The sequence below is a fragment of the Pelodiscus sinensis genome, chromosome 1, assembly GCF_049634645.1.
Source record: "Pelodiscus sinensis isolate JC-2024 chromosome 1, ASM4963464v1, whole genome shotgun sequence".
NCBI lineage: Eukaryota > Metazoa > Chordata > Testudines > Trionychidae > Pelodiscus > Pelodiscus sinensis.
In genome coordinates, this window is record NC_134711.1 from 229,201,842 (window position 1) to 229,226,788 (window position 24,947).

The 24,947-nt window shown below is 47.0% G+C and overlaps 1 protein-coding gene across 2 annotated transcripts; it reads right to left on the minus strand.

Annotated features, from left to right (window-relative positions):
• Positions 1-5,183: 5,183 nt before the first annotated feature.
• On the minus strand, positions 5,184-24,833 carry LOC102445543 (lysozyme g-like). Of its 2 annotated transcripts, XM_006137412.4 has the most exons (6): positions 21,639-24,833; positions 11,504-11,596; positions 11,195-11,296; positions 9,900-10,096; positions 8,313-8,451; positions 5,184-6,167 (listed from the first exon to the last, which is right to left on the minus strand). In XM_006137412.4, exons 2-6 carry the CDS (start codon positions 11,544-11,546, stop codon positions 6,034-6,036), a joined length of 615 nt encoding a protein of 204 aa, XP_006137474.2. In that variant the 5' UTR covers positions 11,547-11,596; positions 21,639-24,833; the 3' UTR covers positions 5,184-6,033. The 2 variants fall into 2 exon arrangements, with proteins under 2 accessions (XP_006137474.2, XP_075772877.1); XM_075916762.1 differs by lacking the exon at positions 21,639-24,833 and having other exon boundaries at positions 11,504-11,912.
• Positions 24,834-24,947: the final 114 nt, after the last annotated feature.

Genomic DNA, 24,947 nt, shown 5'->3' on the forward strand with positions numbered 1-24,947 from the left:
TGAAGTGTTATTAGAGGAGGTTTTGTAACAAATTGATAAACTTATTTGTTACAAGTCACTAGGACCAGATGGCATTCACCCAAGAGTTCTGAAAGAACTCAAATGGGAAATTGCGGAACTATTAACTGTGGTTTGTAACCTATCCTTTAAATCAACTTCCATGCCTAATGACTGGAAGATAGTTAACATGACGCCAATATTTAAAAAGGGCTCTAGAGGTGATCCTGGCAATTACAGACCGGTAAGTTTAACATCAGTACTGGGAAAATTTGTTGAAACTATAGTAAGGAATACAATTGTTCAACACATAGCTGAACATAATCTATTGGTGGAAAGTCATCATGGTTTTTGTAAAGGGAAATCATGCTTTACTAATCTACAGTTCTTTGAGGGGGTCAACAAACAAGTGGACAAGGGGGATCCAGTGGATATAGAATACTTAGATTTCCAGAAAGCCTTCGACAAGGTCCCTCACCAAAGGCTGTTAAGTAAAGTAAGTTGTCATGGGAGAAGAGGGAAGGTCTTTTCGTGGATTGATAACTCGTTAAAAGACAGGAAACAAAAGGTAGGAATAAATGGTAAGTTTTCCGAATGGAGAGAGGTTACTAGTGGGATCCCCCAGAGGTCTGTCCTGGGACCAATCCTATTCAGTTTATTTATAAATGATCTGGAGAAAGGGCTAAACAGTGAGGTGTCAAAATTTGCTGATGATACTGAACTGCTCAGGATAGTTAAGACCAAAACAGATTTTGACAAGCTTCAAAAAGATCTCACCAAACTAAGTGATTGGGCAATAAAGTGGAAAATGAAATTAAATGTTGATAAATGTAAAGTAATGCACATTGGAAAAAATAATCCCAACAATACGTACAATATGATGAAGACTAATTTAGTTACAGCTACTCAAGAGAGAGATCTTGGGAGTCATTGTGGATAGTTCTCTGAAAACATCCACTCACTGGGCAGCGGCAGTCAAAAAAGCAAATAGAATGTTAGGAATCAAAAAAGGGATAGAGAATAAGACAGAGAATATCTTATGTAGAGGCATTAAAACCATGGTATGCTCACATTTTGAATACTGTGTGCAGATGTGGTCGCCTCATCTCAAAAAAGATATATTGGCATTGAAAAAGGTACAGAAAAGGGCAACAAAAATGATTAGGGGTTTGGAACATGTTTCCTATGAAGAGAGATTAAAAAGACTGGGACTTTTCATCTTAGAAAAGAGGAGACTGAGGGGGGATATGATAGAGGGCTATAACATCATGAATAGTATGGAAAAAGTAAATAACTTTTCCTTATTCACTTATTCCCACAATATAAGAACTACGGGTCCCCATGTGAAATTAAGCAGGCCTCCCCAGAAATGTGAGAAGGATCAGGGGTTCCTGTGTGAGAGCTTCATAGAACTGAGTACTCATGACTGGCACTCCATCTTGAGATGCATGTAGAAGCTGTTCCGCACCCCCCCTGCTCAGTAGTTTGAAAGAGAGCATGCCCCACCAGAGCCTATTACCTGATCCCACCTGTAATTAGAGAACTCAGAAGAAGTGCCCTCCCTGGAGTCATTGCTGGCCAAAGAGATGCCCTGGGAGGGGGAACCAAGCTCCAAGGTGAAGAGCAGCTCCTGGATCTTGGGCATAGTTGTCTGGCTGGTCTCCTCCTCCTTGTGTGGCTCTGCCACCCCACCCTCCTGCAGAGTGATGCTAGGTGTGTTTTGGGCAGACTCAATGACCAGGGTAGGCGCAATGGCTACCCCCACTAGAATGGCATCCAGCTAGTCAGAAAAGTGGCAGGTATCACTCCAGAACATCTGCTCTGCTCCTTGGCCTTCTGGTAGGCCCGCCTGAGCAACTTGATCTTGAGCCTACACTGCTTCAGAGTCCTGGTATGTCCTTTGGCCGTGAAGTGGGTGGTGATCCTGCTGTAGATGTCAGCATTCTGTTTCTTTGCCTGGAGGTTGTGGAGAATGGACTCCTTCCTCTCAGACCTTGCTGAGGTCCAGTATCTCCCGTGCACTGCATTCCTGTTCAATAGAGACTGTGGGAGCAGAAGAGCTCGCAGTCCAAGAGGGCATTGGGGGCATTCATGTCTCCGTATGCTGGTCATTTGCACAGGACTTATGAAGCTGGCCACATGGGATGGACATTTCTGCAGGTAATCAAGTTGTTGAGACAATGCCCTTTCTGGTTGAAATGGCAAGAAACTCTTTTTTCTTTGTGATCCTGTCTAATATCTCTTTTGTGGGCATTGATTCGCCAACTACTTGATTACCTGCCTCCTGCTTCGAAGACCTTTTCACACCAGACTAGAAAGAGAATCCTCTGAACTGTCATTCATGCTTAAATTCGACACTTTACATCTCGGTATAAACAAAGACATTACTTATCTTACCCATTACAAAGATAGCTTCCCCAATTATCACCTCTAATATCATTAGCTCACAGACATTTACCTCCCCCCCCATTTCCCTTCTGTTCTGAAATTTGATTTGTCCTTTTCATATGTGTTCATTTTTTTGATTGTATCCTTTGGTATATATGGTTGTGCCAATTTTTTTCCACTATTTGATTTGAGGAAGTGGGTCTGGCCCACAAAAGCTCATCACCTAATAAACCATCTTGTTAGTCTTTAAAGTGATACATAGTCCTGTTTTTTGTTTCAGCTAGACCAGACTAACACGGCTTCATTTCTATCACTATAATTTTGGACATGAATGGTTGAGAATAGTGTTATTCCTTGTGAAAAGCAGGACTATGGCATTTGACTTCTGCAGCTCCTTATGACAGAACAATGGGCTTGGTAGTGTGGACATGTTGCTTTTATAAATGACTGCTGGGCCACCAGAACAACACTTCAATGGCTGACTACACTCCATTGCAGAGACAGACAAATCACACACACAGCCTATGATTTGGCATGCTTACAGGACAGTTCTACTGCAGCCTGTTTGCAAGAATCTTTGCATGTAAATTAAGAGGATGCAGATTAGTATTTCTGTGCTTACTAAATGCATTGGTGAAGATGGTTTTCCATTTAGAAAAAAGAAATACAACATTTAGTTGGTGTATTTGGTTAATCAGTGGTCCACAACCTTTTGGGGTTGCCAGTGTGCCTGGGGCAGGGGCTGTGCATGCACCATATGCCCGGGGCGGGGACCACGCATGCGCCAGGCGCCCAGGGTGCAAGAATGGCTTGGGCCGACCCTGTTCACTTGCAGGCACACATAAATGCCCCGGCAGGTGCCATGACACCCATGGACACTGCGTTGGGGACCCCTGGTTTAAGTGTTTCTTGTTAGACTCCCAGGAAACATGGTTATACATGCTTCTATGAATCTAAAGAAAGATACAAATATTCACAATTAACTTTAATTGAAAACATGGATAATGGAGACTAATGATATGGGAAATTATAATGTTTGACTGGACAAGTGGAATCTAACAAGCTACCAGTTGTATTGTCAATTGAATAATTAACAGTAGAGTTATCTTTTTGTTTGTTTGTAAAACGTGTCCGCAAATCCAGAATGATTATCTAGGCTTTCAGGAATATAGAAACCTGTAAAATTGTTGAGGTTCCATATGCCAACATGAATGTTTTCACTTTTTTTGTTTATAGTAAAACCATCTTCCCATTGACTCAATAGACATTGGTTCAGATTCTTTTGGTCAAGTCAAAGACACCGTTTTAAAAAAACTCTCCTTATCCTGTAGCTCCCACTGGGAGCAAGTGAACTATGAATGCACTCCAGAAAAAGTGCTCAATTTGGATATTAAAGTCAAGAATGTAAGACCGTGCTGTGTTGGATAGTGTCACGTTATTGGATTTTAATGTGACCAGGTAGATCATTGTTGCACCCACTACTGTGAGTTTGCCCTAAATTCTGTGCAAAGTGGGCCATGTGAGGTATCTAATAAAAGCTTATGCTGTGCTGATTCTGTTTGTGCTACTCATATGGGTGTATGTTTTTGTATGTAAAGTTATGAGTATGGGCTCTGTACTTATATTTTAAATGTTTTCTGTCTGGGAGATAGTGCCAGGTGTCACCCACCTATTGTGAGGTTTGGCGACCCAGTGGATGCTGCATGGACAATGGCTCTTAAATGTTGCCAGTTGATACCTGAGGAGCACACAATGACCCCTTGCCTAATTAGGACATACCTGGATACTCCATGGCTCCTTGCCTAAAAAGGACATGGTGATCATGTGATCAGCTCCATTTTGGGAGGTGCCATCACTCATGAGAACAATGGATTTCCTGCCTCATGGGCATGATTATAAAAGTATCCCAGGGGGTGCCTCCATCTTTTTCTTCACACCTGCCCTCTGCTTCAGAAGCCCCTTTGCTAAGGACATAGGGCCTAGAAGGATTCATTGATCCATCCTAGCATAGGATATACACCAAAGACTTTTAAGGTAGCAGTTTGTAAAATCTCTGCTAAGAGATTGCATCAAGAACTTGGTGACTGATGTTTGTAATGTGCTCTCTTTTACAATCTTACACTCAACCTTTTCTTTTTATTAATAAACTTTTGGCATTTAGATTCTAAAGGACTTCTTGGATAAGTTGGAGGTATAAATTGACCTGGGACAGCGCGGTTGGTCCTTTGGGACCGGGAGAACCTGTTCAGAGTTGGTGATATTGGCTTTATAACCTTCTCCCTGTGTAAGGAGTGGTGGTGGTTGTGGCACACGTAAAATTGAGGTGTCTAAGCAGATTGCTCTTGAAAATTCTTGCTTGCCAGAGTGGCAGCTGGAGTGCTCTGTGTGACTGGTTTTTCAGAAGGACCCCATTCTTGGGCTGTAAGTAGCCCTGGTTCTAAGTAGTTTGCCCTGATTTGACCCTCTTAGTGGTGTCCCAAACCCCCTGTTACATTACAGATAGTACTAATGTTTTCTCAAGACATTTATCATTACTTTTCATTTAGACCTGGTCTACACTAAGGGATAAGTTCGAATTAAGCTATGCAACTCCAGCTACATTAATTGCGTTGCTTAAGTCGAAGTATCTTAACTTGAATTTTGGCCATGTCTGTACTGTGGGAAGTTGAAGGGAGCACACTTTGACTTGCTCCTCATAGAAGCTGGACTAGTGGTATCAATGGAATCACCCTCTCAGTTTGAATTAATATGTCTTCACTAGACTCACTAATTTGAAGCTCAGAAGATCAACTGTGGCTGCTTTTATCTTACCCGTAATGTAGACATGGACTTAAGGAAGTGTTATAAGGCCTTTGAAAAGAGAGAAGACCCATGGTCTCATGTAGCTCAAATTTCTTTCATTTGATTTTTTTTATTTGATTTGCTTTAAATATATCATTGTACTTATCCAACCTTTACTAATGCAACTGATAAGATGAGCATTGGAATCTTACTTCATTTGCTAACACATTTTTGTTCAATTTTCATTTGCTAATTTTTGATCAATTAAAGCATTCATCCCAGGATATGGACATTTCCATGAAAAAGTAAAAGATGTGTCAATAAAATCCCCACATGCAATAAGTTTACAGATGTGTGTCCAGCTACAGTGAAAAATTGTCAAATTAAATCACTAAAAGATTGGGGAAGAAAGCATTTATTTTCGAAGAGATCACCTTCTCTTTTTAGTTATGCCAACAGCAGACAAGATATATAATTTCTATGATTAAAATTAGGAAGCTAGAAAACTAACAGCTAGACAGAGCAGTTTTAATAACTCAAAGAAATAATCAGACTAGGATATTATCAATGTTTCCTTAGAGACCAAATGTTTTGAAGTTACTGAAGGTGAGCAGGGTCTGAATCAATGCTTCCATTACAGCCAGCTATAATGAATGTATTACTGATTGCAGAATTTAAAGTGTGTTGTCCAAGATTGCAAACCCATATTTAAGCAAGTCTTACCACTGCCATCAATGGGCCAACATGCATCAATAAGGATTTTATAGATACAGCTTTTCATCTTTCCCCAAACATAGTCTCTCTCATTAACATCACATTGATAAATTGTAGTGACTACGATTATCTGAAAGAAGAGAATTTCCAGATTCAATAACCCTCTTTTTTGAAAAACTTGGCTCGTGCAGTGGCATCGCTGGCATAGTCATTGCCAGGTGTGCCAATATCCATATTATCATAACTTCGGACATTTCCTATTCCTCCATTGTAGGCAGAAACTGCACCTGAAACAAAACACCAAAATAGTGAGCACAGTTAATAGAAACAAGTTTTGGGGAAAGGAGGAATTACAAGTATTCAGGGGTGGCAGGTTTATATAATTTTTGGTGGTGCCCCATTAGCCACACCCCCTGAACCCTATTAACCACACTGCTGACCCCTGTTAACCACGCCCCCTGACCCCCGTTAGCCAGGCCTCTGAAGGTAATGCAACTGATAAGATGAGCATTTGCTAACACATTTTTGTTCAATTTTCATTTGCTTATTTTTGGGGGCAATATGGACATATGACCAGAAGTAAAAGGTGTCATGTCACCCCTCTCGAAGGACTTTTCCCACCATCCTCCTACCAACAGGGATTAGTTTGGCCCCCACCAAACCCCCCTCATGCAACTATCCTGCAATTGCATTAACCCAATGTGTGTGACATTAACTCAGGGGCAGAGAGGCTGGGGGAAATGTTCCCTCCAAGGCTATGTCTACACTCGTGGCTTCTTGAGCAAGGACAGCCGTTCTTGCGCAAGAACCCACAGAGCATCCACACTGCCCGCCTGCTCTTGTGCAAGGAAATTTTACAGTATGGCATAGTAAGAGAGGGTGTCTTGCACAAGAGCTACGCTCTTTTCTAACAGGTGTAAGCTCTCTTGCGCAAGAGGGCAGTGTGCATGCTCAGCAGGGATTTCTTGCACAAGAAACCCCTATGGCTAAAATGGCCATCGGAGCTTTCTTGCGCAGGAGTGTCCACACTGCCATGGATGCTCTTGCGAAAAAGTACAGCTCGCACATGGCAGTGTGGACGTGTTCTTGCAAAAGACTTCTTGCACAAGAACCCTTGCTCAAGATGTTATTGCTCAAGAAGGCACCAGTGTAGACATAGCCTAAGAGTTTCCTCCCATGAGCAGAATGAATTGTGTTGTGCACCAGTACTGAGTTCATGTAGCTTGTTTGGATGTGCCACTGTGGCACCCAAGTTGTTAATACATTTTTTTATAAACCTTTACCTTTTCTGTCTGCTGCCATGTCTCCTCCCCTTGCTTCATCAGCTCCCCTCGTGCCTGCTGCCCCCCAACTCCTCACCCTCCTCTGCTGTCCTGACTCCTGCCCTTCTCACTGCCCTCAGCCCTCCTGCAACCTGCCCCCCTCCACCAGCCCTTCTCTCCCCTCTGTGCCCACTCCTCCAGTAGCTCCACTCTGATCATGTGAGCTACCCTTCCTCATCCCCTCTTCTAACACTTCCCTCTACACGCCTGCCCTGCCTCTCTCCTCTGGTGCTGGTCCTTCCTCTGAAGGTGTCTGCCCTTCTGCTTCACCCCCAGAATCCACTGGCACCTGCACCTTCCCTTCCCCTGCACCCTTCTGGTGCCTCCCCCTTCCCTCACTGCCCCTGCCCCCTTTGCCCTCTTTTTCCCTGATGCTCACCCCCTCACCACCCTCTGCCCCCGTTCCTCTCATGCACCTCTATGCCCTCACACATGCCTTGCTCCATTCCCACCTTTCTCATGCCCACCCCTTTTTTCAAGCCTTCTCCCAGCACCTTCACCCCCTCCTGTAGCCGCCAATGCCCTTCTTACTCTCTCCTCTCCCAGCATCACCCTGTCCCCGCTCCCACCCTGTCCCCGTCATGTCACGCCCGGGCGTCTCCCTGCTCACCTGCAAATGCTGCGCATGGCAGCAGCAGCTGGCAGCGCGCGCCGGCAAGGGGGAGCCGGACTGAAAGCTGTGCACAGCAGGGTCAGTCTGGGGCTGGGGTGGGAGGATGCGTGGGGGGGCTGGCAGGTGGGGGCCCCGGCAGGTGGGGGCCAGGGTCTGCTCCTGGCAGGGACGGGGGAGAGACCCAGCTCCAAATATTGGTGGAGCAGGGCCCCCGGCTCTGAATATTGCTGGAGCATGGGCACCACGAGCCCATATAAATCACTGCCCATGCAAGTATTTCCTGTGCAGTTTTGGAAATCTACCACACAACACTGTCCTAAAGAATGGGACACTGTCTACTTCTTGATTTTTCCATTGTTTGAGCAAACTGCATCAGTGGTGAAAAATTGTGATTTTCTTTTAAATGCTTATTCTAAAGTTTCAGTAACACAAACTTGTAAATGGGGTTGTCAGATTTTTCCCTTAGTTCCAGGTATAAACACAAATCTATACTGTACCTTTCAGCTGTTGTTCCATTGTCCATTTGGGGAACTTTGCCTTGATTCCATTTATCATGCCAATAAAGATTCGTGTTGCATCAAGCAGATGGTCTTCATCATTCCACCGTCCAACAATTTTATGATTGTTTTTATCAACCTAGAAAAGCCAGAGGGGAAAAAGAGGATGTGTTTAAACTGTCTATTTCTCTCAATATAATCTATGTTATTTTAGTTGTCAAATTTTATTTGATAGACCAATTTTTGGTAATGTCCATGGATCTTCATTGCATTTCCTGTTGTACTCTGAGCGGACTCCACGGAATAGTACATTGGACTGGGCTAATGAAAAAGGATGTCTTATAATGCATCGTCTTTTCCATTTCAAATTGTAGTTATGTATTTGGCTTCTACTGCTGCAATGTCTGATGCTGCAGTTTGTGGGCCACACTTCTTGCCTCAAGGAGGAAGTTAAGGGTTTTATCTAGGAAAAATCTTCTTGATTTCTCATCCTTAAAGACTTTAATCTTTCTGAATAGTCTCATTGACTTCATTATAAACATGGACTGCCACAGACGACAAAGGCCTGGCTAAATTCAAAGAAATGCAAAAGTTCAGAATGAACCATAAATTTATACTCTGTTCTTTTGTTGTTGGATTATCACTGACAGTCTTAACAGAAGCAATGTGCACTAAGCGGTGATAGACAGGTGCATGTTTTAAATTCTATCATCATCCCTAAGGACTTTGTGGATAAAGCCTGCCCTGTCATTCTGAACCTGCCAGTTTTCACCTTGTCTTTTTATCTGATGCTTTCCCCCTAACTTGCTGCTGCCACTAAGGACTTCACTTTTCTTCTACAGAAAGGTAAAATGTGCAGCCTCTCCAGGAACTTCTGTTAACCCATAGCATTAGCTGACGTTCAAACTGCATCACAAGAAGCAACCTTTGCACTCCCAGGCCTGGCATGTGCCAGTGTGTGAGGGGGGGTGCACTCACCACCGTAACCCCCCTGCCGTCTGTCCTCAGGAATTGGCTCCCTTGGCAGGTAGGGTGCCTTCTCTGGGGTGGTGTCTCCCCTCTTTACTCCCAGCTGCGGCGTCCTCTTCGCCACACTGCCCTCCGGCAGTGCTCAAGTCTGTCTCTGAGCCCCCCTTCCGGGGGTCGATGTTCCTTCATCGGGCCTACTTTCAAGCCCTGCAGTCTGAGGATTTGCTGGCCAGAGCTCCCCTAGTCCTGCCTGGCCTCCCCCAGCCCTGCCCTAGCTCCAGGAAGCCTCCTCCTCCCTCAGCAGCCAGGTTCTCACTGCTTCCCCCTCACAGCAGCAGCCCATCCTCTATTATAGCTCCCAGCTGGGCCCTAATGGACTAGTACAGCCTCAGCTGGGCTAAACTCCCTGGCCCTGGTTCAGGCCGGGGTCTGCCCTTAAAGGGCCAGTGCAGGGCGAGCACCCTGTCACACAGTGTGATGTGCTGCTGCCTCATCTAAGGTGCACCGTGTAGGAGAGTGTCATGTATTGATCTCAGCCTGGGGCTAATGAGACAAGAAACAAGCTGAGTCTGTGGAAACACTTTGCTACACAATAGTATTTTATGGATTGTTACTGACCTGCATCAAACCAAAAGCATTTCCATTATCACCCCAGCCATTCTTCAGGGAAGCTCCAGCATGAGACTCTCGAGAGATAATACCAGCAATCAGAGCTGGATCCACACATGTTTTTAGGCCAGTGCTCTTAATGATGGCTTTGTATTTGTTCATATTATTTAAGTCCTTCTCAGCGATCTTTTCTGACGCTTGAACTCCTATAGTAAATGTGAAAATAAGGGTGTTTTCTATAAGATTAAGTCAATGTGAGAGATTTCAGAAGCCCAGAGCTCTGTTCTGCCATCTGAGAGTTACATGCATTGTGAATTTTGCCCTGTCAATGTTAATGTGTCAAGGTAAAAAAAGAACTGTGCCATGAAACAACATATAAAAGCTGGTTTGATTCCTCTTTCTTTATGTGCCAGGATGAAGGTGAATGGGCTTGGGAGGAGGAGCATGCTCAGCCTCTGAGCAGAAACTAGCAACAACTTGTCATTGTCTGGATGATGCAAGAGAGATGTTGAGAGGAGCTAGGAGTCACATCTACCTTCTGTGGCCAGATTAGGACTGTACTATGGGGTTTCAAAGTTCCAAGGGGATTCTTGGTGGGATTCTTAGTGACAGAGGCAGAAGGTAGAAGGGGACAACTGCATTTTGAATTTCCCATCTCACCACCATTTAATGTTACATTAGGAGGGAATCTCAATCCTACCAGCATGGAAGACTTTGGCAGTAAGTCCAATTTATTTTGTAGAGTAAAAGAATAGGGAATGCCTTGTTGTCTAAAATACCAGATTCACCAGATCAATAGTTTAATGTAATGAGGTGTAACTGAGCAACTGGGAACAGGAAATCCTCAGTACCAATCCCAGCTCTGCCACTGATTTGCTGAGCAGCCTCAGGAAAGTCACCTGGATCAAATTTTAATAAGTGACAGTTAATTTTGAATGCTTCAAGAAGAGATACCTTGGGCCTGATTTTCATAGATTTTGAACATTCACAGCTTCTGGTAACTTTAATTAGAGGTGCTTATGTGAGCACTTCTGATAATTAGGTCCGAAATATTTGAGGTTGGACGCCTAAAGAATCATAAGCCACCTGTGTAAACACTGATGGTTTCATCCCAAATGTAGCTCCATTGAAACCAGGGGAGTTACACCAAAGATTTAATATTCCTCTGTCTTAGTTTTCTCCTCATGTGAAATGAGGAAATTAGTCGATTAAAATATTGTGAGGTTTAATCCATTCATGCGTGTAAAGTACTATAGATCATTTTAATGATTCTGTGTCCTGAGATACAGCAGCATTCTACTCACCACAGAAGCTTAAGCCTTCTGCTTTTGCAGTTTTACAGGAAGCCCCAATGGTATCAACCTTGGTTATGTCACCATAGCATTTGGTCTGACTCGCAGAAGTACCTGAAATTAAATGGAGTGATTTTACATTAATACCTGTTGTGAACATAAACTCATTCTTCCATGTCCATAATTAGGTTTTGTAGGAAGGTTCAGAAAAATGCCTTAATCTCTTATATTGTCCCTTCCCCATAGTCATCTCTTTACATTGTTGCTTTGGAAGTGAGTTTAGACATGAAATAGTGAAATAGACATGGACCTCAAACTCACCAAAAAGGGCAGCAAGGCCCAGAATCATCAGCGTGAGTACCATGGGGACAGTTCTTCTCAAGTGACCAAGAGAGCTGGAAAATAAATCCAAGTCTGCAGAAAAATTGAAATATCTAAATATGCAAATACTGGTGTGAAGAAATACAAAGAAACGATGGGATGTCTTTCTTCACTGAATGTGCAAATACTTAGATCGAAGGGAATTTTGTGTACTCGTGTAAATATTGGGATGGTGGGCACAATAATACCTATGTCTCTTTTGACACTGAACACAAAGATTTCAGTGTCAAAAAGATCTGGGAGACTAAACACAGCAAATTGTAATAATTTAAATTTGATCATATTCATAATTTGCCCCATAGCATCTTAGTAGCTTACTTCAAAGTACAAACCCCAGTAATATTTGATCTGGAATCAGTAAAAATAATACTGTTGAAGGTACCTGCCACGGCTATACATGCACCTTTACTCTATGCCAGGGTCTCCTATACACATGGGGCAGTTGTTTGCTAATTGTTATTTCTATGAGCAGAATAGAAGAGATTATCCCCTCCACTCTTTACATCAATTCCAGGATGCTGATTTTCTAAAAAGTAATCTAAATAATCATCAGATACCTCATCTCTTCTATGCAGCATACAGCACTTTATAGCATTAAACAGCTACTAAGGATATGTCTTCATCATGGACTAGGGCTGTGATTCCCAGCTTCCGTAGACATTCTCATGCTAGCTTTCCTTAACTAAATGCACTAAAAATAGTGACATGGCTGCAGGACCACAGTCCGCGGTGAGTGGTGGCACGGGGAGTACATATCCATGGGGTTGGGCAGGTCAGTACTCCACATTGCTAGTCCCTATCGCTGCTTTCCATGGTCCATGTTCCCACAACTGCACTACTGATTTTAGTAGTGTAACAGGGCTGTACTCTCTACCACAGCACCTCTTGTGTCTATCTCGAGAATTAGCTCTGCCACCCAGGAGCAATCTCCTCTGGTGGTGTCTTGGCAATACAGGCAGTCCCCGAGTTACGCGGATCCAACTTATGTCGGATCCGCAGTTACGAATGGGGCCCTCCCTCTCCCTGGTCTCCAGCAGACCAGGGAGAGGAAGCAAAGCGGCGGAACACGCGGGCAGCGGACAGGGCTGTCCGCTGCCCGCGTGCTCCCCGGCTTTGCTCTGCTTTGCCCCCCATCCCCCTGGTCTGCAGACCAGGGGGACGGGGGGCAAAGCAGAGCAAAGCCACGGAGCCCGAGGGAAGCAGGACAGCCACGGCGCGTCTGGGCTGTCCCGCTGCCCCCGTGCTCCACGGCTTTGCTCCGGATGCCTGTGGTACAGCAGCTGGGGCGCTGCCGGTTGGTCCCGTAGCGCCGCTCTGGACGCTACTGGACCAACCCGGCAGCACCCCAGCTGCTCTGCCCCAGGCGTCCTGATTCAGCCACTGCTGGTCAGTTTCAGCAGCGGCTGAATCAGGACGCCTGGGGCAGAGCAGCTTGGGTGCTGCTGGGTTGGTCCAGTAGCGCTGAGGAGTGGCGGCGCTACTAGACCAACCCAGCAGCACCCCAGCTGCTCTGCCCCAGGCGTCCCCAAGTCAGCCGCTGCTGAAACTGACCAGTGGCTGACTACAGGAAGCCCCTGCCCTGGGCTTCCTGGAATCAGCTGCTGATCAGTTTCAGCAGCAGCTGACTTGGGGATGCCTGGGGTTCTTAAGTTGAATCTGTATGTAAGTCACAACTGGCGTCCAGATTCAGCCGCTGTTGAAACTGATCAGTTTCAGCAGCGGCTGAATCTGGATGCCAGTTCCGACTTACATACAGATTCAACTTAAGAACAAACCTACAGTCCCTATCTTGTACATAACCCGGGGACTGCCTGTAGTTACCTATCTCTTTCAGGGTCTCCAATACATTGGGGGCTATCTTCCTCCCAGGTTGGGGCACCCTTTCCTTTGGGTAGTGCCCTCTCACAGTGCCCACCCCTGAGTTCCTCCATTGACTCTTCTGATGTGAAGTCCTTCTTATACAGCCCACCCGGGCCCTGACTGGCTGCTTTAAGCTACCACCTCATTAATCCCTGCCTCCTTTGTGCCTCTGTTTGTCAAAGGCTGGAGATGGATGGCAAGAGAGAGATCACTTGATCATTACCTGTTCAATTCACTCCCTCTGGGACACCTGGCATTGGCCACTGTCGGCAGACAGGGTACTGGGCTGGATGGACCTTTGGTCTGACCCAGTATGGCCATTCTTACATTCTTAAAAAGAGGAACAGATTGGGGCTGGTGGAAAACCTTGGTGTCTGCCTGAAAACTGGCAATGCCTGTAGGCCTGGGAGCCAGAGGTTACAAAGTCTGGGAGGGAGCCAAAAGGCAAGGAGAAGTTAGTGAGGGAGGGAGTTAGAAGCCTTGTAGCTGGTGACTGATTCTGCTTGGGAGATGAGCAAAACTTTGTAGCATTTCTATCTAGCTGGACGCTGGTGGTGATGAAACTGGGAAGGAAAAAAGGACATGTGTGTTCCACTACACTGAAGCCTTCTGAGCCTGGAAGGGAAGCTAGTCGTGCATGCTATTACAAGTGCCCTCGAGCAAAAAGGGTGAGTGACTGTGTATGTGAGCTGGGAATTACACTCCTACTTCATAACATAGATGTTTATCTAAAGACAATTCCTGGAGACTTTCCTCCAGCAGAACTCTCACTAAAGTCAATGCATGAGAATTTGGCTTTACATGACTACCCCCAGGACTTTTCTAAGGAACAGAATTCAGAATAGCTCCCTCTCTGAATTAGCTTAATATTTTACTCACCTGTCTTCAATTTCTCTTCTCCTAGAAGATGGATGGTTTTGAAGAGCTTTATATACACCTGCCAGTACTTCCTTGTTTACTCAGCTTGTTCAAGTTTCATAACTAACACAAACTGCAGTGTGTGCCATTGTAGGAGCTGGCATGAGGAAAAATATAATCTTTCATTATTTGGCATGATTCAAATTTCAAAATTAAAACTTCCTATTCCCAGCAGTCTCTCCTCCCCCATCTTTCTCTGGTTTCACAGTCTCCTCTGTAAAAGATCTGTGGCAAGGTCCAAACCAAAGACAAGGCATTCATAAATGTTTTCTTCCAGTCCTCAGCACTGTTTTGGCATCACAGACGATTCTATGGGCAAACTAAAAACACGCGCCCACCAAGGAGAAGATGGTGGCAAACCAGTGAGTGAGCCAAAGCCAAGAGATCGCATGTTTCAGTCAGAACTCTTCCCCACCAACTCAGTGGTTCAAGCTACAATGACTAATAGAACCTTTGGCTGGAGTGCAGTAGAGAGGGAGGGCCTAGACTCCTTTCCCCATTTCCTGTCTGTAAGCAATGAGCCACACAGCCCTGCAGACAAGGGAGTGAGTTTGACACTGGCCAGTGGGCCACCCAGCCCTGCAGACAAGGATAGATTATTGACTCTGGTTAATAGGTCGTATTGTCTCACAACTAAAACCAAATGTACAGACGTGGCATGGGAAGAACAAAGATAGCTATATCTGTAGTCATTTCTCGTTCCTCGGATGCATTTTCTGGCAATTCTGCTGTAGAGCTAACACAATACATGCACACAATGTAAACATCACAACAACCCAGTCAAGGTACACTCTTCATAAATTACCACAGGAATCTCCACATATGTCTCAGAAGTCCTTGATTTTTGCATAACATTCAGACTACATAGGACTTGACATACTGGATTACAACCCAGGTGCATGTAATTCACTATCCTGTACCTGCCAGTGGACAGAGACTAATGTGCAGGAGGGTAATGTAAGAGCCTAGTGTAGCCCACGTAGGTTTGATCCAGGTTTTTACTAGTAAGAGACTGGCTTAAGATATGAAACAGAAGGTTTATTCTCTCTACCGCTATATCTAATTAAATTTTTCCTGCTGGCTGACATTGACTTCATCACGTCACTCAGTGTCTCGCTGCCTGTCTCCACCCTCAGCCGCATGGCCTCCTCCTTCCCTGTTTTCAGTGGGGGACAGTCAGGGCTGCTGTAGCCTCAGTTAGTGGTTCAAGTCGGAGAAAGCTGGAACTGGCACAGCCTTGTCCGTATGTGTGGGTGGTGGGTGGGTGCAGCTTCAACCTGGCAGCTGGTGTGAGAGGGCAACAGCTGGGGCTGGCGTGGTCTTGGCCAGGGGAGGAAGAACTGGGGCTGGTGTGGCCCCAGTCTGATGGCTGGGGTGAGCAGGGCTGGGGCTGTCACACTGTGTCCTCGGCCCAGTGGCCGGGGAGAAGGGCGGGCTGGGGCTGCCATATTGCGGCATTGGCCTGGCCCTCCCCACACCTGGGGGGAGAGCCGAGGCTGCCTACCCACACTAAGAGGGGGGTTGGCGAGTGCAGCGAGCAGGGGGCTCGGCCCCCTTGCCTCTGAAAATTCTTGTTTTCATTACGATAACTTCAGATATTCTTGACATCCATGTAAATCCCTTATTGAATTATGTTATGTCCTTGGCTTTGTGTACTTCCTCTTCAGCCAGTTCTATCGATCAATTACACACTGCGTGGAAAAGTATTTCCTTTTATTGTTTTCAGCTTCTCTGCCTTTTAATCTCTTTGAATGGTCCCCTTGTTTGTATGTTATGAGTTAGGGAGAACAGAGGTCCCCGATCTGCTTTCTTTAGACCATTAATATCTTTATACACCTATCATATTCCCTCTTGTTCAGCTCCTATTTTAGGGTGAACAATTGCAGTCTTTCTTCGTATGAGAGTTCTTCCAGTCCCTTGGTCACACTAGCATTGCTGTTCTCTGAATCTCCACCTGCAATATCTTTCTTGAGATGAGGTGACCTGCACTGTGCATTGCATTCCGGATGGGCCCATGCCATTGATTTACATAAAGGCATTATACAAGTTTTGGTGTGGCTTTCCATCCCTTTCCTTCTGCATCTTATTTTTTTTAAAAGTGAGGTAATGACATTGGGGTGATAACTGAGGAAGCTATCTTTGTAATGGGTGAGATAATTAGCATCTTTGTTGAGACCCATACATAAAGGCTACGTCTACACTGGCCCCTTTTCCGGAAGGGGCATGTAAATTTCACTAGTCGTCGTAGGGAAATCCGCGGGGGATTTAAATATCCCCCGCGGCATTTAAATAAAAATGTCCGCCGCTTTTTTCCGGCTTTTAAAAAAGCCGGAAAAGAGCGTCTACACTGGCCCCGATCCTCCGGAAAAAGTGCCCTTTTCTGGAGGCTCTTATTCTTACTTTGAAGTAAGAATAAGAGCCTCCGGAAAAGGGCACTTTTTCCGGAGGATCGGGGCCAGTGTAGACGCTCTTTTCCGGCTTTTTTAAAAGCCGGAAAAAAGCGGCGGACATTTTTATTTAAATGCCGCGGGGGATATTTAAATCCCCCGCGGATTTCCCTACGACGACTAGTGAAATTTACATGCCCCTTCCGGAAAAGGGGCCAGTGTAGACGTAGCCAAAGTGTCAAATTTAAGCATGAATGACAATTCTGAAGCTTCTCTTTGAAGTCTGGAGTTAAAATCGCTCTGAAGCAATATACACGTTTTAAGGTCATTGAGAGAATGGTCAGCCTGGCTGAAATGGCAAGCAACAGCTTTCTCTCTGTGAGAGAGTCTGATGTCTGTTTTATGTGCATTGATTCTTTGGCGAAGTGTCTGAGACGTTTGTCCAATGTACATGGCAGACAGACACTTTAGGCACATGATAGCATAGATTATATTTCTGGATGAACAGGAATATGTGTTCTTGATCTTGTAATAGGCATGGTTAGGTCAAATAATGACGTCAGAAGAGTACAGGCAGTCCCCGACTTACGCGGATCCGACTTACGTCGGATCCGCACTTACGAACGGAGCTTTCTCGCCCCGGAAGTCGGGGCGAGAAAGCCCCGTTTGTAAGCTGCTCCGGTGCCCCTGGTCTGCTGGAGACCGTCTCCAGCAGACCAGGGGCACCGGGCGGGTTCCCGCGCTTCTGAGGCTTTGCCAGAGCAAAGCCTCAGAAGCGCGGGAACCGCTGCTGCTGCCCCTTGAGACCCGGTGCCTGTGGTCTGCTGGGGACGGTCCCCAGCAGACCACAGGCACCCGGACTGAAGCCGCAGCCGCGGGGGGGTCCCGCGCCTCTGAGGCTTTGCTCTAGCAAAGCCTCAGAGGCGCGGGACCCCCCCGCGGCTGCGGCTTCAGTCCGGGTGCCTGTGGTCTGCTGGGGACCGTCCCCAGCAGACCACAGGCACCCAGACTGGAGCGGCAGCAGCGGCGGTTCTCCGCGCCTCTGAGGCTTTGCTCTGGCAAAGCCTCAGAGGCGCGGGACCCCCCCGCGGCTGCGGCTTCAGTCCGGGTGCCTGTGGTCTGCTGGGGACCATCCCCAGCAGACCACAGGCACCCAGACTGGAGCGGCAGCAGCGGCGGTTCCCCGCGCCTCTGAGGCTTTGCTCTGGCAAAGCCTCAGAGGCGCGGGACCCCCCCGCGGCTGCGGCTTCAGTCAGGGTGCCTGTGGTCTGCTGGGGACCGTCCCCAGCAGACCACAGGCACCCAGACTGAAGCCGCAGCCGTGGCGGGGTCCCTCGCCTCTGAGGCTTTGCCAGAGCAAAGCCTCAGAGGCGCGGCACCCCGCTGCCGCTGCGGCTCTGCTCCCCGTGTCCCTGGTCTGCTGGGGGGGGGGGGCGCAGCTAGTGTGCTCCCCCCCCCAGCAGACCAGGCTTTTGTTTTGGACTCTGGGGCAGAGCAGCTGGGGCGCTGCCGATTGGTCCTGCAGCGCCCGTGGGCACTACTGGACCAACCTGGCAGCACCCCAGCTGCTCTGCCCCAGGTCCTGATTCAGCCGCTGCTGGTCAGTTTCAGCAGCGGCTGAATCAGGACGTCTGGGGCAGAGCAGATGGGGTGCTGCTGGGTTGGTCCAGTAGCACCCCAGCTGCTCTGCCCCAGGCGTCCCCAAGTCAGCTGCTGCTGAAACTGACCAGCGCTGACTACAGGAAGCCCCAGGCAGAGTTGCTCTGCCCCGGGCTTCCTGGAATCAGCTGCTGATCAGTTTCAGCAGCAGCTGACTTGGGGACGCCTGGGGTTCTTAAGTTGATTCTGTATGTAAGTCAGAACTGGCGGTCAGTTTCAGCAGTGTCTGAATCTGGACGCCAGTTCCGACTTACATACAGATTCAACTTAAGAACAAACCTACAGTCCCTATCTTGTACGTAACCCGGGGACTGCCTGTAAATATTTACAGGCAGTCCCCGGGTTACGTACAAGATAGGGACTGTAGGTTTGTTCTTAAGTTGAATTTGTACGTAAGTCGGAACTGGCTCCAGATTCAGCGCTGCTGCTGAAACTGACCAGGGGCTGAATACAGGAAGCCTGAGGCAGAGTTCCTCTGCCCCCAGCTTCCTGGAATCAGCCACTGATCAGTTTCAACAGCGGCTGAATCTGGAGCCTGGGACACAACAGCTGGGGCGCTGCCGGGTAGGTCCCCCCAGGACCAACCCGGCAGCACCCCAGCTGCTCTACCCCAGGCATCCACAACAAAAGCCTGGTCTGCTGGGGGGGGGGGGTGCACTAGCTGCGCCCCCCCCCCCCCAGCAGACCAGGGACACCCAGAGCAGCTTTTCTCGCCCCGGAGGACATAAGTCGGATCCGCGTAACTCGGGGACTGCCTGTATGTGGACAAAGCTGGCACCGGGGTTTGTTGTAAGGGAAAGTTCCAATTGGACCTAACTATGCTATTATAATTATCTCACCCATTACAAAGGGTGAGATAATTCCCCAATTATCACCCCCTGATGTCATTACCTCACAGACACTTACCTCCCCCCCCCCCCCACCGCTCCTCTGTTCTTAAACCTGATTCGTCATTTTTATATGTGTTCACTTTTTTTGATTGTATCACTTTGGTACATATGATTGTGCCAGTTTTCTTCCACATATTGATCTGAGGAAGTGGGTCTGGCCCACAAAAGCTCATCACCTAATAAACCATCTTGTTAGTCTTTAAAGTGCTACATAGTTCTGGCTTTTGTTTCAGCTAGACCAGACTAACACAGCTGCATCTCTATCACTATTCTATTTTGTTTATGTCCCTCTGAAATTCCTCACAGTCATCCCTGGTTCTTACTAACCTTAATAACTGTGTTGTCTGCATATTTTGCTGCCTACCTGCTTACATCCCTTCCCTGATTATTAACAAAGGCATTAAGCATTATGGGGTCTTACTGGGAAACTTGAGGTGCCCACTTATTAACATTTTAGCATGATGGAAACTGGCCGTTTAATCCTACCCCTTTCTTTCTTTTTTAGCTAATTTTTGATCTACCACGATACTTTGAGACTCAGACCGTGACAACTTATTTAGTACCTCCTGTATGGGACTCTGGGCTTTTTGAAGTCTAACTAAATGATGTGAACTCGTCCTCTTTTCTCCATTACTTTCCTGACAGTCAATTAGTGATTAGTGAGATGTGGATTTTTTTTTCTTTGCAGAACCTGTGCTGGTAAGCTGTTATAACATGATCATCTTCCAGGTGTGTGTGTGTAACCCACATGCCTATGGGATGTGGTTCACTGTCCGATGTAGTGGCTCTTAGACAACTTACAGCAAGAAATAACAATGAGTGAGCTCTATAGCCTAAGCTGAGAACTAGCTATAGAAGCTCCTATATTTACTTTCAAGTGTCCCAGGTTCCAATCTGCCCACTTGTGCTTACATTTGTTATGCTGGGTTTTTTTTCTGTAATGATTGTGAACATCACCACCACCAATAGCTGGCACTAAGTCTTTATCTTAGTGTTAAGTGGTTGCATATGTTGTTACAGTGTATTTGGCTGGGGTGTGGGCAGCTTAGCAAAACAGTAGAAAGAGAGCCTGCAGCATGAGGCCTGGTGTGAGGTCAAAAGCCTGAATCAAAGTCAGCAAAAGCCATGCTATGAGCAAAAGTCGAGTCTTATCATAAAACAGATTCTTTCTTACAAGGTAACTGTTTGATCAATGAACTTGACAATGACGTGACTAATGCTGCTAAATCAGAGGCACTTCTCAGAGGTATTAGGTGCAGGGTATTCATGTGAAGACATTCCAGGGGGGGTGTATGGGAGCAACCCAATATAGAGTTAAGATGTAAATATAGTCCTGAAAGATAGTACAGGAACTCACTGCTCCCAAGTAAGATGAGGATAGGATCATGGACAGAAATGTGTGGGTTTTTTTGTTTTTGTTTTGTTTTTAAAGCAACAGATACAATGGGTAGGATCAGTAACTATCTCAGGATTGTGACATGTAACTTCTTTGCACCAATGTATCCAAAGAAATAGCAGGAGGGGCACCTTTGTCCAGCTGAGGGGACAGCAGAAAATCCTGGTGTGAATGAGCTGGTCCATTGTGGCAGGCATATTTGAGTGAGTTTTCCCATAGAGGCTGGAGGCTACTAGGGACTGTGCTTCTTTAACAATAAACCTGGCCGAGAGCCTTCATCAGCAAACTGACTCTGGTCTTTCTGAGTAGTTCTGCTGAGGGCTGCTGAACCAGCTGTACAGTGCAGTGCTGGGATGATACATAGGGAGAACACCACACACAGCAGCTGACAACAAAGCAGGAAGTTCAGTCCTAACTCTGTGCTTGATGTGGGATTTGCAGTGATCCAATGAGTCATATGCACGTTGTGAGCATTTGGGAGCAGCCTGGGGATGCCAGCTAAGGTGTTAAGATACCACTGAGTCAGCCTATTTCATCAGCCTGGGCCCCGCTTAAGCTGTCTTGCTAAGCCAGGCACTAAAGCCTCCTCTAGCAAAGCTTAGAACTAGGGTCACAGCCAGCTACAGAAAATACCATCACTGAGAACAGTTCTAGGAAGCCTCAACTTCAGGGACTTACTATAGCACCCAGATTTCCCTTCCCCTTTGTAGTACATACTCAAAGTTATATGAGGTTCACCACAATGTGAGGGAAGATATGCACAGACTATCTCTGCCCACCCCTGCCAGTAAGAAATTACATGAACTGGATTGTATTATAAATCAGAAATAGGTTTACTAATTATGAAAAGATGTATTTAAGTGGCTAAAGAGGTAGCAAATGGAATAAAGCACACAATAATAATACAAAGCCACAATCCACTCTAAATTCACCAAAGAAACTAGTTACAACTAATAATTTCTCACCCTAGACATTATTTGACTCCTCCACAGGTCAGAGGTGTCTGGATTTTGAGATGTTTATTCCTTATGAAGGAGTGAACTTCTGAGAAAGCAGTAAAGGACTTTCCCTTCTTGGCTGTTATTGGAAGATCAGACCCACCTCCATGGGCAGCACACACACGAGGTTATTTCTGTGCTGCAGCAACCACAGAATTGGGCTTCAGGCTCCTGAACAAGCCAGGGCAACCTTCCCTGCAGGGGATGGCTTCAGCCAGGGCTCAGGGCTGTGGTTGCCACAGCTCCAGTCCCTGCAGGTTCTGCCTAGCTCTGGGCTAGGGATGTGAATGACTAGTCAATTAAGCAATGCTTATCAGTTGACTACTTGCTCCCTCCCCACCCCCTTGCCTCCTCTATCAGAAAGAGGCAGCAGGGGAGGGAACGAGGTGGGGATGATTCAAAGCGGCTGTGCTGCGTGGAGCCTGGGGCCAGATCCTGAGCTCCATGCCGCGCTGCTGCTTTGAAATGTTGTGTGCAGCCAGGAGCCAGCTGGGGACTCCCCCACTGACCCTGCCGCTTTCAAATGCCACGGGGCGCATGAGGCCAGCAGAGGACTGCTTGAGTCCCCTGCTGCGCTGTCGCCTTTGAAGTATAGCAACAGCCCTGAGGCAGTTGCTACACTTCAGAGACAGAGGCACCCTTATTGGCTATTCGATTAGCCATTTAACATCCTTGCTCCAGGCTTTGCTCTCCCTCTGGCTCCTGCCTGGGCTCAGAACTCCAGCTCTGGGGTGGCTGCCGCTGCTCCTCCTCTCCTTCCCCCTGCAGTTCCTGCTGGTGGGAGGGAGACTCTGGGCACTCAAGCTCCAGGGGATCTGTTCTCTCCCCCCTTGTGGCTCCTGCTTGGAATCAGATCACCTGGGCTCCAGGAATGCTGCTGCCCTTGCTTTCCCCTCCCTCCCTCCCTCTCTCTCTTCCCATGGCTCTTGCCTGGGCTCCAAAGGGACTGTAGCCTCCTGAACCCAGAGAGGAGCTGCATAGGGTTGAAGTCCTGAGTGCCAGCTGGAGCCCAGGCACTCCCCCAATCCTAGTAGGAGCTATTGGAAGGGGGCAGCAGCCCAGAGCCTAAGCAGGAACCCTCCATATGCTGCTCAGAAAAGCAGCTGCTGGGTCATTTGAATCTTCATACATGGCCCCTGCCCCCAACACAATCCCATTGGCCTCTTTCTGGCCAATGGGAGCTTCTTGTTTGAAGATCAGGTAGCATGTGAAGCACCCTTCCTTCTCTCCTGAGGCTCTTATTCACTGACACACCATGCAGCTGGTGCAGGGCAAACAGGGACACTGCATGAGAAACATGCTGGGCTGGGGTCACCCAAGTAAGTCTCCCAGCCAGAGCCTGCCTCTGGCACACTAGTCCCTCGGTTCCTCCCTCAACCCCACATAAGCCAAATGCACTGTTCCCCTTCTGAACCCATACCCCCTCCCAAACCCTGTATCCCAATCCTTTGCCCCAGGTCACAAGCACTTGCTGCCCCAGGTCACAATCAGAACCCCTGTAACTTCTTGTGCAGTCTAGTCCCCTGCCCCAAGTCACAACTGCCCCTTTCATCCAAACTCCCACCCAGACCTCACATCCCTTCCTGCAACAAATCCCTTACCACAAGATCCCTTTTGCACCCAACCTCCATCCCAGACCCCACGCCTCCTCCATGAATATCATGGAAGAGTGTGGCCCTGGACCGCTTACAAAAATCTTGAGGTGCCCCCCCTATCAAAAAGTATTGCCTGCCCATGATCTAACTCCTTGTTTGGGTGATTTGGCATTACCAAGTTGCACATAGGCCTGTGTGCTCATTACAGCCTCATTAGTAGAAGTCCTCCGGAACCTGCCTTGGACTAAAGATGGTCCTTAGAAATTATTCAATGATTATAATATTCTCTGCTTTAGTCAATGAAGACATGTTGGCCTAGAACCATTTTGTTGCCAGGTACCATGGCCAATAGCCCAGGGTGCCACCGAACAAAGGTGAATTTCCCAGGGAAATGCTCTATTCTAGTGTAGGGCTGGTGTGGTTCTGGAGTCTGCCTCTGTTTTATCTAGAATGGCTTTTTCTACCATTTGTGTAGGATTGTCAGCAAGCAAAGGCTGGTAGGAGCTTTTCCTGAAAGGAAGGGAGCCATGCAAGCTGCCCAAGAGGATCTAGTCCTTGCTGTTGTGACTGCTGCCTTCTTAAAGCTGCACAATTCATCATTGGGACTGAATTTTGACAGATCCAGTAGCTGCTGGATTTCTCTTCTTTGTGAGCCAGCCACCTGAGTTCCTGGGTTCACTTCTTGAGGCACAGCAGGAAATGCTCCTATTGGATATGCTGAGTGTCTCACTACTGTAAACATAAGAATGACCGCACTGGGTCAGACCAATGGTCCATCTAGCTCAGTATCCTGTTTTCTGGCAGGGGCCAGTCCTAGGCACTTTTTACTTTGCTATTCTGGTTTTACATGGACTATTATCATTATCCAACCTTTGCTAACTTTCCAACTGGAAAGATAAATATTTGACTCTTGCTGCATTTGCTACTATTCTTATTGGCTGTGTCCAGACTGGCCAGTTTTTCCAGAAAACCAGCCGCTTTTCTGGAAAAACTTGCCAGCTGTCTACACTGGCCACTTGAATTTCCACAAAAGCACTGACTTCCTACTGTAAGAATTCAGTGCTTTTTGCGGAAATACTATGCTGCTCCCGTTCAGGCAAAAGTCCCTTTTGTGCAAAACTTTTGAGCAAAAGGGCCAGTATAGACAGCTGAGATTTGTTTTGCACAAAAAAGCCCTGATCGCGAAAATGGTGATTGGGGCTTTTTTGTGCAAAAGCGCGTCTAGATTGACCATAGACGTTTTTCGCAAAAAGTGCGTTTGCGGAAAAGCGTCTGTGCCAATCTACACGCTCTTTTCCAAAAATGCTTTTAACGGAAAACTTTTCTGTTAAAAGCATTTCCGGAAAATCATGCCAGTCTAGATGTAGCCATTCAGTCTGTATCCTTATTTCAGTTTGATTAAAGGGATCCATCACCACCTATTGTCTGTTTACAGACATGTGTTCAGCCAAGCACGTTGACAGAGGACTGGGCAACATCCTTGGACCCTTTAAATCAATGCCAAAGCCCTGTGAGGTGCTCTACAGAGCCTTGGGCGGCACATTCCCGAGAGTGCTAAGGGCCAACTGCCAAGGCCCTGCCCCCTCCAATTAAGGCCCCACCTCTTAGAGTATGGTACCATGCCCCCAGTTTGCCTAGGCCCGGTGGGTCTGTTGGCTTGCAGATGTATAGTTGCAAGGAC